This window comes from Lepisosteus platostomus, chromosome 4, assembly GCF_059453375.1.
Source record: "Lepisosteus platostomus isolate fLepPlt1 chromosome 4, fLepPlt1.hap1, whole genome shotgun sequence".
Classification (NCBI taxonomy): Eukaryota; Metazoa; Chordata; class Actinopteri; order Semionotiformes; family Lepisosteidae; genus Lepisosteus; species Lepisosteus platostomus.
In genome coordinates, this window is record NC_142614.1 from 24,866,552 (window position 1) to 24,880,854 (window position 14,303).

The following is a 14,303-nucleotide window of genomic DNA, read 5'->3' on the forward strand; positions in this document are numbered from 1 at the left end:
ATGTGTCTGAATTCTTTTCAAAACAAAAGACTAGAAGAAAAGTTCAAAATAACCAGGGCGTTGTATTTGTCACGCAAAACCTACTAGTTCATGTATAGAATGTTATCCAGGAAGACCAATTTCTAATTTTATAAAAAGTTATGTGTGAACATTACAGTAAAGTTAAGGATATAATATTTCTCATTGAACTTTATTGCCATATGTAACTGGGACATGTACTGGTACAATGGAAGTCTTACTTACAGAAAGTCTCTCGCTTGTTAAAAAATCTCCAACTCTCCATCCTCAGAGAATGGAATATGTGGTTAATCCTCTTGCCTCTGTTGACAAGGTTTTCTTGTCTACCTGTTGGTTTTAAACATTACTGCATGGCTTTTAGAAAACAGTTTTCTAGTTTTCCCATCAAGAGCCAATATATAATATCAGGGTTGTATTTTTCACTTTTTCAGGTTGCAGGTATAGAAAATGCATACAACATGTGTTCTTGAGTGTGTATGTAATTATTTTACCCTCTGATGTACTTGTGTTCCAAATTGGGTGCAAATTGGTTCAGAAACAGCAATGGTATGACCATTAATACCCACATTTTTCCAAATAAAAAGCATGTCCCATATTCTGTGCATGCTACTGACTAGTTAATATTAAAGACAGGAAAAATCTAAAATATTATTGGGAAATAGCTTTCCAATTAATACAGTTTCTCATTTAGTATTGCACATGGAGGAATTTTGCTCAAAACCTGGCTCAAAAACAGGCATGCTATGCGCATGAACGTGCACAAATCCAAAAATGTATTTTGTAAATGTTAATCTGTGTCATAGAAAAAACACATGTGCAAACAAACAGATGTTTGGTTTTATATAAAAGAACTGTTTTATCCTCAGTATGTGCTTGTCTACTTCACCATAAAATTTTATTCACTTAAAAACATCTTTCTGTTATTGATAAGCTGTAAACAACTTACACTGCCTGAAATAATTATTTCACATATAGTGCTGCATAAACAGATACTTTCAGTGCAGATAGAGTACATTTACTGTGTTTGCCATAGTATTCATGGAATTTCCTTACTATTTCTCCTCCTGTTAATTGTACACTGTGAGATATCTGAATGATCATATCATATCCATTTTCCTTTCTCTATAGTTTCATTTTTATTTCCTTTTCATCCCCAATTTGTAATATGTCTTTCCATTTAGTTCAATGTGAGCATTTGTGATTAGTCAATTTCTAATCGTGTTGTGCAGCAAATCTGTTAAAGTTCCTGAGATGAGGCCGAAGGCCGAAGGCAGTCTGTCACAGCAGGTATTCTTTTTCTTACTCAGCAGTGGTGGCATTTACTTCTTATTTATTTACCCTTAATCACAACTTCCCTGACAGAACTGTGAGTTGCTTTGCTTCAATCCATCCTTAGCTAAGTGTCAATTAAACAGATGTATTTAAGCATCATGTACCACTTGTGTAAGTTACATGTTTGCCTGGACTGAATATTGGACTGCTGTGCATACAATCCCTGAAAGGTTAAGAATGGTGTACTCTCTTAAAGCAAAAGCTGGCAGGAGAAAAGGATGCTTGCTAAAGATATAAATTACTAACCTCAAACAATAAAAGAGGTTACATACAGAGCAAAACTTTAATTTTTATGAGTTTCTTAGTAAAGCCACTTGTATTTTTTATTACATTGGGCAAGTATAACAAATACAGAAATATTTATGCTTTTAAACACACTGTACTCCTTTTTCTTTACAGTTTATTTAGTTTAAAACCTGTGAGAAGAAACTGTCTTCTTTTTATCTGAGTAACATCTGCCACAGTGAGAGGTCTTTAAAGCACTCCTGGTATAAGGCTGGAATTAGTCAGCCAGAGCTCTCTTGGCTTTCTCTTGTTTCTCTCTTTGGTTTTGCAAAGAGCAACTCCTCTGACTTTCTGGGTACCAGTGAGTAATCCTCTGGTTCTGTAATCGGGGCTCAATCTCCTATTAGGCACTGTGGAGCTTGCAGTCTGTCAAATGATAAATAGTTTTGAAGGTGAGTATGTTCACGGCCCACGAGCAGTATAGAAGCCATTTCCAAACGGTATAGAAACAAATAGCCGGAGATTCCAAATTTTAAACCATATTTTTTTCAACTGATTAAACAGGTTATCCATTAGTGAAAACCTTTATGCTCTAAAAGCATTTAAGTGAGGTGGTACGTCGCTGTCCCACTATTTAATCTTCTTACTCAGAAATACTCATTTCAGGATAAAGCTGCTAAAAGAGTGGCCTTGCAAGGAAGGAGAACAATTTTGTGAAGCTTAATATGTAATGTCACCTGAGCTCTCTGATAATAGCTTAGTGGTTTGCCCTCACAATGGGTACTTGATGACCAGGGTCTAAATCTTAGTCGTGATCTCATCTTCTTCAACAGAAAATAAACTGTTTGGTTTTTTTTTTGGTTCTGATTCTCTGTAATTTGTATTGTGTTGCATTCTCATCTGTGAGTTTTTGTAACCTGCTTTATCACTGTTTGGTTGTGGCTATCATTTCAGATGGATTGAAAATAGAACTCATCTCTGTTCAGCTTGGCTGTTTGTCAAAGAAAACATTCTAGAATGACATAACCTGTTTACCGTTTTCCTTTTGATATTTTTAACATCTGCATTCACCTGCCAAATGCTTTTCACCAGTGATGGCTTCTTTCATCATCTTTTGTATAAAATAGTTCAAACTCTCACTTGATAGTAACTAACATTAGTAATCATGTTTGAAGGTTGTGTTTTTCCTCAGCCTTTCACCTGTCAGTGTATCGGATGAATGCTAATGGTTTTTTTTAATCAATTTTGCTTGTGCTGCTTGTTCAATTCTGAAAGACTGGTCTACCAGAACCCAACTTTTGGCTTTCAGGTAGACACGTCCCTTCAACAAAAAAGAAAGGGACAGATTTACTCTAACAAAGTAAATACTCGAAGCTGTATTCTCTGTCCTAAATCAAAATGCACCCAACAGTTTTATTTGTTTAGAAAAACAAACCATTTTACGATTTTTATGCTCTGTTGCCCTGGCTGACAGAAGGTTTAGATCTAGGATATCCCAAGAGGGAAGGGCAAAATGAAAAATATATTGAAGCCTTGTTGTTTTGCACTGTGAGCCCCTAAATGGAAAAAGAAACACTACTGTATCATGTTGGATGGCTGTGATGTGCTAAATGCCCCCAGGTGTTACAATTGGAGAGAGGAAGTGCTAGACTGTTGTTAGCCCTCTTTAATGTGTCTGTCCCTGGGATGGCTTGGGTATTTGTATGCTGATATTGTTCAATTTTAGCCACATCCCCTGCATTAAAACCTAAAGTTCAACAGATAACACTCCTGTCATCCACTTTTTTTTAGATCGGGTCAAGTGTAGGTCATCATGGCCACCACATGTTGGGTTGCTAATGAGACCAATTTAGTAGTCTGTCTCTTTTATCAATCTACAGCAGTTGTGCCATAAATACTTGACTAAAACTTTCTTTCCACATCTTTCCACATCTTGGAATTGAATTACAGCTATAATTTGTTCCCACCCATTTCTTTCTTTGTAACTTCAAAAGATACTAATTATGGGAAGAAATTAAACACCACTGTTGCACAGATTTGGATGGAGTTGAGGAGGGATCACTGTTATTCATTTCTAATCCTGAAAAGCAGTACTCAAGATGTGCTTTACCTGGAGCAGAGAATGTATGAAATAAGTAGATCCCCGAGATAAAACAGTCATGGAGTTTTCTGCACTGCATTACCAGATTTTGGACTTTTTGAAATGCAAGAAATGTAAATGTAAAAGGAGGTAAGGTACTTTCTCTGAGAGGAATTGACAAATTTCATGTAAATGTGAATTTCAGGTCGAAAGCTATGAAACTGTAGATTTTTTTGTAGGCTATACACAAGCAATGTATTTTTTCTTGATTGTGTTGCAACATTTTTAGATTGATTATATGGAATTAATGCATCTATTCTAACCCATTTTTGTAAATCTTTTATTGATACAGTTTAAATTAAAGTCTCCCTGCTTTTACTGATCGTTTCTAAGTTGTAAAATCTTGGGAGTACCTTGCTCTCATCAAATTGAGTGGTGTGTATTTTCCATTCTACTGTACATCATTTGATTAGTTTTCCATTGTCGCTAGGTTATTTAAGGAATTTTGCATATTTTACACATTTTCCAGAAGCTTGGGAGATTATTAATATTCAGGAACAGCTTAGGTTTTTGTACTTTGCAAAATGAGATGAGCATAATTGAGATGAGAGAGATTTTTTGGCATGATTTTAAAAGAATAGATTACTGTATATCTTCTTTCTTTTATTTTATTCCGTATTCCTTTATTATTCTCTTTTACCTGCCATTAATGTTGGCTCATGCTAATATGACTTATTGCCTCCTGAAGTGCCGGATAAACAAAAACTTATCTTAAAGACCATATTAGGGTTCAAAGTATTGTTCAGATGTGTACTGGATGAGACGTAAAATTGAGGTCCTGACTCTATGTGGTCATTAAAAATCCCAGGGCGTTTCTCGAAAAGAGTAGGGTTGTACTGGCTAAATTTCCCATCGGCCTTTATCAATCATGGCCTCCTAACAATCCCCCTCTATGAATTGGCTTCATTACTCTGCTCTCTTCCCCACTGATAGCTGATGTGTGGTGAGTGTTCTGGCGCACTATGGCTGCCGTCGCATCATCCAGGTGGATGCTGCACACTGGTGGTGGTGGAGGGGAGTCCCCATTACCCGTAAAGCGCTTTGAGTGGAGTGTCCAGAAAAGCGCTATATAAGTGTAAGCAATTATTATTATTATTAATTACTACATTTCCTAATGTTCAGAGATATCTTTTTTACATCTTTTACATGAAAAGTGATAATATGGGCACAAACAACTGTAGAGTCATGGGTTAACACAAAATATAATGTAAAAATGAAATAAATGTTCATTTATAATGATGAATGATCAAATTCAAGTTATCAAGTTCATTTATATTACCACAGAATTGTGTTCTCACCACAATTCTCTTCATGAGATTAGAAAGAGAATTAAAGCTTCTCTATTGATTGAAAAAATGTTTTTTTTTATTATTGAGGAAAGTAACACAGAATATCGTCTTTCTTTTTTGCCAAATAGTGGTGATGACACACACATGAGCATAGGAAATACCTATTTTTATAGGTCATCTTATCTATTATCAATTAGCCCTTAGTTTATATGATGCCTTTAATAGCACTCATTTAAAAACAAGTAGTTTACAGTATATTACACAATACAAATGAAATATCCAAACTGAGTATAATAACAAAAGCTAACACAGAAAATAAAAAAAGGAAAAACACACAATTTTAGGCTAGATTACAAATCATTCAATGTGGCTGAGTCCCTGAATTCTTTTGGGTTGGTGTTCCAGGGCTTGGAGGCATAACAACCAAAGGCCTTGTCACCCTAAATTGTAGACCAACCATTGGGACACATAGTAAACCAGAATCAGCAGAGAGAGGGTTATGTGGAGAGAAGTAAACAGGCAGCCTTTTGGCTAGATACTTAGGAGCCATACCATGTAGAACCTTAAATATAAGGATATAAGAATGAGGATTTTAAAATCAAAATCAAAACGTGACAGGGGCCATTGCAAGACTCCAAGATGGGAGTGATATGATAAATTGCATGTGAGCTGGGCAGGATTTAAGCTGCAGAATTCTGCACATATTTTGTCTTAAATGTACACCTACAAGTAGGGCATTACAGTAATCCTTGAAAAAACAATACCTAAACCAGTTTTTCCACTCCCAATGCAGTGTAGTAGACAGACTAGCACTTTTTCTAAGATTTACAATATTCTGCTGTGATTTTTAAAATTCACATCAGTTTCGAAAATGTACCCCAGCTCAAATGTCATATGACAAGGTTACAGCATTGGTTTTATGACAGAAAATGAGAGCAGCACAATAACATGACCCCAGACTTATTATTAGATGGAAAAAGTGAGTGTTTTTGAAACTTGTATATCAGAGACAATAAGATCATACAGAAACCATTATCTTGATATCAGGTTTAGTGTGAACATAGATTTGAGTATCACCTACATAGAAATTCGAATTCATACCATGTAATTTTAGTATTTGACCAAGGGGAAACATACATTATAAATATTAAGTAATAAGGGACCCAATATTAGCTATGTGGAACCCCACATGTAATGAAAACAACTTTACAAACCCCCTAAGAGAAGAAAAATGTAGATGCAAGGTAAAACGTTAACCATTTAAGTGCAGAAATGCCAGACATTATCTAACAAAGTAAATAGGTTTTTATGATTTGTGGTATCAAAAGCAGTACTGAGATGTAACAGAATTAAAGTATGTAGCCCACCCCGATGCCATGTGGAAATCACTAGCAACTTTGCTGGCATCCTTACTAAGAGTTTCAGTGGTATTTAATAGCCATCTTGGAAAGGTTTAATATGGTTATTTACAGTGAGATGACTACTGAGTAGTTACTATGTAGTTGCTCCACCACAGCATGTTTTAACATTTTTACAAAAAAGTTAGATTAGGGCTGAAAAGTATTCCGACTATCCAAAGACTAGAAAAAAATGTTTTTTGCGTCACTGGTGTAACTCCAACAATTATAAAAATGTCAGATATTGGGAAGTCATTTGTTAAGCATGTACTAAGAGACAAAGGGCAGAGAAACAGGAAAGATAAAACAAAGGGCATGGGATCCAACAAACAGGAGGTGGATTTCATCTGTGATACCAATTCACTGAGACGTGCACAAGTCCCATAAGGAGAAGCATGCTCTAGAAGGGCAGATGTAATAATCTTTATAAACATATAAGCTAAAAAGTCTCAGAAACAGGATTTATGAGATGAAACAGGTAAGGCAATAGGGTGATTAGGTTTTAGTGACTGGAAAAAAGATATTGAGGAATGTATTATTCTCACAAATGTGAGAATAGCAGCTGGATTTAGCAGTTGCCCAAGAAAAATGAACCATGTACTCATCCATGACTGAAGCTACTCTCAAGCCAAAAACTCACCACCTACACTCCAGTTACTGTAAAATTGTCTCAGTGCAAATGGTCAGTATACCATGGAGCATGGCAAGTGCAGAGAACTGAGTTTTTACAGAGGTTAAGCACTCAATAGCATTAGGGAGCTATGGAACAGCTGCACTATATCTTCCGACGTATCAGAGACTGGGAAAGTGAAGACAGAGGTGGATCAGAACAAGCATATCTTATTGTACTCAGTACTTGTACTTGTATGTCTGGACCTTAGGATGTACACACGACACTATAATCATGGGAGTGGAAATAGTATTGTATCACAATATACTACCACTAAGTGAAAGATTGTGAGACGACGAATTATACTGGACAACTTATAGTTGACAGCATAGCTGTAAAAATCCTTAAAAATAATTATTTTCTATTCTGTAATTTTTTTAATCTTTGTTGTACGATATATGCTCAGATTAAAAAATATCTGTTAAAATATTTCTGATTAGAACTTAGACTTAGCTTAGTTCTACTGGTCTTAAGTATTCTTTGTTTACTTAGAATTCACTTATTATCTATTTACTTAGAAAATTGACATTTTCCATTTTTATTTGATTACAGCTCAAGTGTTCAGTAATTCTAGTGTAACAAATACAACCTTATATTTATTTTTAGATAAGGAATCAAAATACAGAACACTACGGTCTACCTTTTGCATGTTCAAAGCCTGTTAGACCTATTAGAGCTTTTTAAGATCTCGGTATTGTACACAGTAAGGTGCAGGTTCCATACATAGTGTAAAAGGCTGAGATAGGGTGCTTTGTGTGTGAACTGCAAACTATCAAATACAAATAAATTCCATACTGAGAACTCAAAAGCAATAATACAACTTCTTCAGATGACTTTCTTACATTCAGTTGAGACACCTGTTAAAATAACTTTTCATCATAATATCAACCTAGCTGTTTCATTTATTCATAGAACATGTTCTTTGCATCAAGGTTATCACCTGTTGGTTGAAATAGGAATTGCAGTGTTCCAAAATAAGTTAAAAAACATTCAGATGCTTTTTTATAACACATTTGTATTCCAAAAGATTTTGGTTGCTTCTAGACAATTGTGTTCTTTTCTCATGAAGAAAAAGGTGCTAATTTAGCTTGATGGTTAAAGTATTATGAATGCCATTCCATGTATGTATAAGATAAACATCAGACTAAAATGTATGCTTCTAGCTAAAGATGTGTTGGAGAACCAAAGGTTTTAAAATATTTTTTATGACATTCTTCTGAAAAAGTTTTATTACTGCAAAGTTTTCCACAGCAGTGGTTCAAACGTAGTGTATAATAGCATGTGTTTGAAGATACAGTATATGACAAACTAACTGCTTTGCAGTAACCTCTCTTGAATATTCAGGCTATTCACAAGACACTTAGCATGGCTGTTCACTTCTTTCAATGATCTTGTATAAAATTGTTTCTTGTGTCTTTAAAAAAAATCTGTACCAATTTTTTAGTAATACTATAAACTAATTTGTAAAAATAGGAAGTTTGGAAAACCTACAGTATATGTAATATTATTTTATTTTCAATAAAATACATCATTGTATTTGTACTGCCACCTCAGATTTTCAGATTTTTGTGACATAACCACACTGCTATACAATTTGCAATTATATTGTAGGTAGATAAAGGTTTAGAACACCCTTAGATTCAGATGAAAAGAAAGACACTCAGGATAATTGGTCACACATCTCACTGAATGAAGGGTAACATGATGGGTTTCTATGTATTCAGACCATGCTGACTTTAAGCCAGTGGAAAATGCATTAGGACGATGGATAATAAGAAAACAATTAGCAGCCTTTCACATAAAATGCCATCTGGAAGGGTAGAACCTGCTGTAACTCAGCCTAAAGTTACACTTACTGTATGAATTGTATTGCAAGAGGTGCAAAATCCTGTGCTCAACAAGAAAGTCAATTCATTAAAGTGTTATAAAATATGGAACCGTTGGAAAGCCTGTTTGTACAGGCACATCTACATCCTTTTTGTGCAGCAAAGAGCAATGTGCCAAGAATAATCTATCACACAATGCCTTTAAAAGAGACAGGAAGCTGTGCTGGAAAGTAGCAAGCAAATAAGAGCGACTCAACAGAAGGTGGAAACTTGACCAGTGCTAGACTTCCTTAACACAAGGGACATCTTGTCATGGTCTGGTTCTGTTACCACAGCAACCGATAATGATCCCTTAAGTGGGAGAGTCCAGAAACAACCCCTCCCCCCCCACCCGCCATCCCTCCACCTCCTGCCCAGTCTATTTTAAGGAGAGGGGAGTTTCCTTGTGTCCCGAACAAGTATAAACACCTGGATTAGGAAGACATTAATGCCTCGATTTTTATTCACATGGGCACTGTTTCACACAAAATTAGATCAAGCACCTCAAGGTCTAAACCAGGGTTTAGAATTATGAACTCCTTCTCAGCAACTTGGAGTGGATCATGGTTCTGCATCTGGTTATGTCTGCAAGTTAAAACACACACAGTTTGTGGATTTGTTCATACATTTCAGGTTAAAGCTGACAAGACTGTTCATAATTCTTCTGTTTTTGGCAAAGACTGTTAAACAACTATTCTTCTATTGAAATAGTTCTCACTCTTTTAACTGGAGAGACAGACTTTCCCTTCATTGACAGACTGTGTTAAGGAACTGAAATGTTTTTATTCAGATGTTTGTTGTGGGGAAAAGCACTAAGCTAATTTCTCCGTATCAGTGTTTTGATTTCTGAGTCTGTAAGTTCCCTTCAATGTCAGTGAAGTTACTGTATTCTTGTTCGGTATGTATTTAGAGGCAGCTTTCAATTAATCTTTTGTCTCTTTGTTTTGTTTTCTTATTATTTTAAAGATATTCAGAATCTAATATTCAGATAGACACACTTTATGCAACAAGCACTTCACTTAGGCCAAACGTGTTGTGCTCTTTTTTGTAAATCAGTAATCCTAAAGCATTTATAAACAGTTTTCAAAAGTGTTACAGGGTTAACACAAAAGGTCAGATTGTTAATATGTTTTCTCCTTGTTTGGACTGTGGAATATCAAGGAGATTCATTCCCAGACATCATTAATGAAAGTTAACAGAGTGAGAGATCCTTCAGGCCTCTGTAACAATCTGATTATGTATACTTTACATTAAAAATCAATATGCTATTCATAGAACATACTTTATTATTTGGTACAGTGATTCAAAATTTAATATTTGAAATACCTGGAAATTGTAGAGGATATTGCCTTGAATAAATAAGATCTGTGCTTTTATATTTCTATTTATCAAGCTGTGGTTGAAAGGTTGCTTTCAACATAATGCAGCATGGATTCAAGAAAAATACAGCGGATTCAGATAAAATGTGTTTCTCAGCTTGTATAATCCATTAAACAGGGATGTGGTTCAGGAACCACAGGGGATGGCATAATAGATAAAAACAATGTCAGGAAGAATAAACTGTCAAGCAATTGTAAATATTCACAGTTCTCACTTTATTTAACACATTTTTTGTCAAATTAAAGGACCATAAAAGCCATTATTGAGATATTTCAAGTTTCTAATGTTTAAAAGTCACAAACTGTAATATTATCCAATTGTTTGAAATGAACCTACTTGCATTTAGAAAAACACTTTTTATACACTACATTCATTTTGATATCCTTATTGTTTTCTGTGTTTTAAGTTAACAATCTCTTTGTGTTTTCTTTTGTGTTCTGTGATTGATGTCTTTTTAAAAAAAGTATCTTTTACTAAGTGTCGTGAGACCTGTGTTATGAAAGATGTTGTAAAATGTTACTTTGTTATCACTTTGTTACTTATGTTATATAAATATGCCTGTCAAGTCCAAACATGCATTCCTTCTGCTTATCTAATGATCCATTTATATCTATAATGCTCAGCTGTCTATTTTAGGTTTGACTAAAATGTAACTTGCCTGTAAAATTGACTTTTCAAAGAATAGGCTGTACTCTGAGTTTGTGAAATGTTTTTAATTCAAGACAGTTGTTCTTGTAGTTGACATTTTAGGTTACACAGTCCTTGCCTTGAATGTCCTTACAGTACATACAGCTGGTGCTCTTCCTTAAAGTGTGACACTAAAACCTGTTCTCGCACTAAAAACTTTTGTCTGTCTTTTTGCTCCAGGGGCAGGTGACAGTTTCTGCAGTGCTGACCACAGTAGAATCTTTCCCAGACGAGGCTGAGTTCTTTTTGGTGTTCCGAGGTTCCAGCCAAGAGCACATCACAGAGGCACAAAAAAGCTGTTTTGTAAATACGCTTCACTTTGTTGTGCCAGGTGAGTCTGATTTTTTACATGTACATTTTGCATTTAGATGTGGGTTGTTTATTCTCTAATTCTTTTTCCTTTTGGAGCTTAAAGTAATTTTGTTAGAGACGTCTGGTGAAATTTAAGGCTTTCTCCATTTTGTGTGAATCTAGTTCTGTTCTTCATGCTTCGTTGTTAAAACAGTCTACGCATTTTCAGGATTGAACTCTGTAGGCCAATTTCAAGCTACTTAATCTATAATGCTAGGAAAAAAGATGCTAAGGAAAAGTTTTGTATTAATAATCTTGGAAGTGATATAAATTTAAAAGGGAAACCAAGTGAGATTTAGTTGTCTGAAGAAAAGCATTTCTTCAGATTGCATGACTGGATGTTCTGGAAGTTTTGGATGAAGTACTGTATAAAATTAAAAAGATATATTTTTAAAGGAACAAGTAAAGGAACAGATGAGTAGAAAGAATAAATGCAATGTTTCAGTTGTTCAGCCTGCCTCATGTGTGGTCTTCAGGGTCTTCACGTTCTTCATCTAAGAAAGACTGCACAGTCAACATGTTTTTTTCTTTTACTTTTCAGAGTGAAATTGACCTTTACTTGTTCCTTTGTTGACGTAGCACCCCACTCGATATTTTTTTAACATTTAGTTTAAATATCGTAAAGGGTCACGACAAAATTCTGCATTGCTATTAGACGTTTCCTGCAATTCAAGAGTGACTGGATGTACAGCCTTAATCTCTTTTAACTATATTTTTTGGCACATTAAATTGCAAAAAATGTAGTCTTTCTCATTTAAGGTGAAAACAAATCAGCAAGTTTCTGACATCTGAGACCAATTTTTTTAGACATTTTTCATTGCACCAGAGTTTTAAAAGAAAAGTTAAAAGGTTAAAAAAGTACCACACAAAGAGAATCAAATTTAAGACTTATTAATTGATGTTTCTTTAAAATAGAAGCTATAGAAATCTTGTTTTTAAAGGAGCTAATTACAGTACATTTGGCCATTTCATGTAGTGGCAAACTGCTGGGTGAGCAGTATATTATGTAACAGAAACATTTCTTCCTTGTTTATATTAAAACCACAGAATGAAAGAGTTTAAATTATCTTTTGGCCTGACTCCTAGTGGAGCACAAATATAAGTCTTTAGTTTTAACTTAACAAGGGAACATCACGTTTTGGTGTGGTAGTGAGTGCTCCCCGTCTACTGTAGGTGAAAGTGTTCATTAGTTTCTGAACTCTGTGGCTCCATGATATATTGTGACTTGCCTTCTCTCACTAGGATAATTGGCTTTCTGAATGTGGCTGGATAAACACCAAGTGTTAGTAAAGTGATTTCTTTCTTACTACACATATTGCATGGTTAAACGTGCTTGAAGTAACAGTTTGGTAAATTTTGTTTCCTTCACAATAATAAAGGATGTTCAGTTCCTGGAAATGTAGTGTGACCTGCTCCCAGAAAGCTTAAATGCCTTGCTGTTTTTGTTATGATGTTATTCGAGAACATTACAAAGTGAATTGGTCTGTTAGTTATCCTAGTTAATAACATTGCTACAGTATATATTGCTACAGTATAGTACACACTGAATACTTTTGCTACCTGGCATTCCAGAAGTTCACCCTGTGTCGTGTTCACTATGTCAGTAATATCAGCCATAGGAACACCCATTGTTGTTTAGAGGAACACACACGCAAGGACTTTAACATATTCTGATGTGGTGTATTTCTAGTTTTCTGTAAGAGTAGAGAGACATTTAATAAACAATATGCTTTTTAGGGATTTTGAATAAAAGCTGTCAAATGATTTTGTGTTTCCAGCATCTGAAATGACTATAGAACTTATAATGCTTAAAAGAAACTTTTGTCTCTGTGAAATAAGACACTTGCAGAATTATCAGGGACAGATCCCACTAGTGGCGCAGGGGACAGGATTTAATTCATCCGATGTTTTAAACAAATTTGAATCTCTCAAAATAGACAGAATGTGTGCCATGAATGCAGTTTCAGAGATAAGCCAGTTACAGTTAAGAGTGGTGCCGCATAGCACAGCAAAGAGTTAGTACTTGGAGAAAGTGCAGTACCGCTGTTAAAACAAAATGATGAGTGATAAGTGTGCTTTTCTTTTGCTGCCTTGAGCTGCTGTGCTTTGAGATTATTAAAAGGAACCATTTGCTGTGGTTTGCACTTTGAAGTGCTTGTTTTTTATCCTGCTGGGGTTTAGAAAACTAGGCAGTGTGGGTATATAACAAGCTCTGTGACCTTAGAAGATTAGTGCTAAGAATCTGTTGTGTCTAAAAGAGAGGTTTGGAAAAATGTTTGATCTTATCGTAGAGTTTCGCTTTTGTAGGAAACAAATATTCTAATGGAAACAGGGCCACCCCTATTAAGCTGACCAGACTGGGACTCTGAATAGTGCAGAATTGCCCACAGGATTGTGTTCCTGGTGATTTCATGTTGAAGAATTAAGCTAGCATCCAGGTTTTTAGTCTGTATTTGTCTAGGATGAAGTCACAGTACATTTTGCAACAGGTGTTAAGAATTAGGGTATTTTAATTTAAGGAGTTGCTAAGGTGCTATCTGATACTACCACTGGAGATCCATTCTTTGAGTCCTACTGTATGTAGTGTAGTATTGCTGAATGTAATAGAATATGCTGTCAGCTAATAGGATACTTTTCACTGATACTTTTGGCAAAATACTATAGACGAGAACATTTTCATTCCATAGAAAAAGATAAAATACCTACAATGGACTGGTTCAAGATGTACACTGCCTTGTTCCCATTGCTTGCTGGGATAGACTGGCTTCCTCCAACCCTGATGTGGAAGAAGTGGGTAGAAATGGATAGATGGATCGATGGATGTCAAAATGCTTCATCTTTGAAAACGTGAAAGTCATACAAGCAATTTTTCTTTCTTTTTCTGTTTGTAGTGAAACAAAGGATTTTGTCTTTCAAAGCCAGGTTAATACTAAGATTAATTTGGTTGTC

The 14,303-nt window shown here is 35.2% G+C and overlaps 1 protein-coding gene across 7 annotated transcripts in view; it reads left to right on the forward strand.

Annotated features, from left to right (window-relative positions):
• The window catches only part of arhgef28a (Rho guanine nucleotide exchange factor 28a), a 186,373-nt gene that overhangs the window by 11,335 nt on the left and 160,735 nt on the right, over positions 1 to 14,303 (forward strand). For all 7 annotated transcript variants that reach the window (XR_015935911.1, XM_088629163.1, XM_088629161.1 and 4 more), the window contains one exon: positions 11,184 to 11,334. Coding sequence is in view for 6 of the 7 variants with exons in the window: in XM_088629163.1 (XP_088485289.1) it covers positions 11,184 to 11,334 (151 nt within the window). In the remaining variant the exon portion in view is untranslated. The remainder of the gene's footprint in view (positions 1 to 11,183; positions 11,335 to 14,303) is intronic.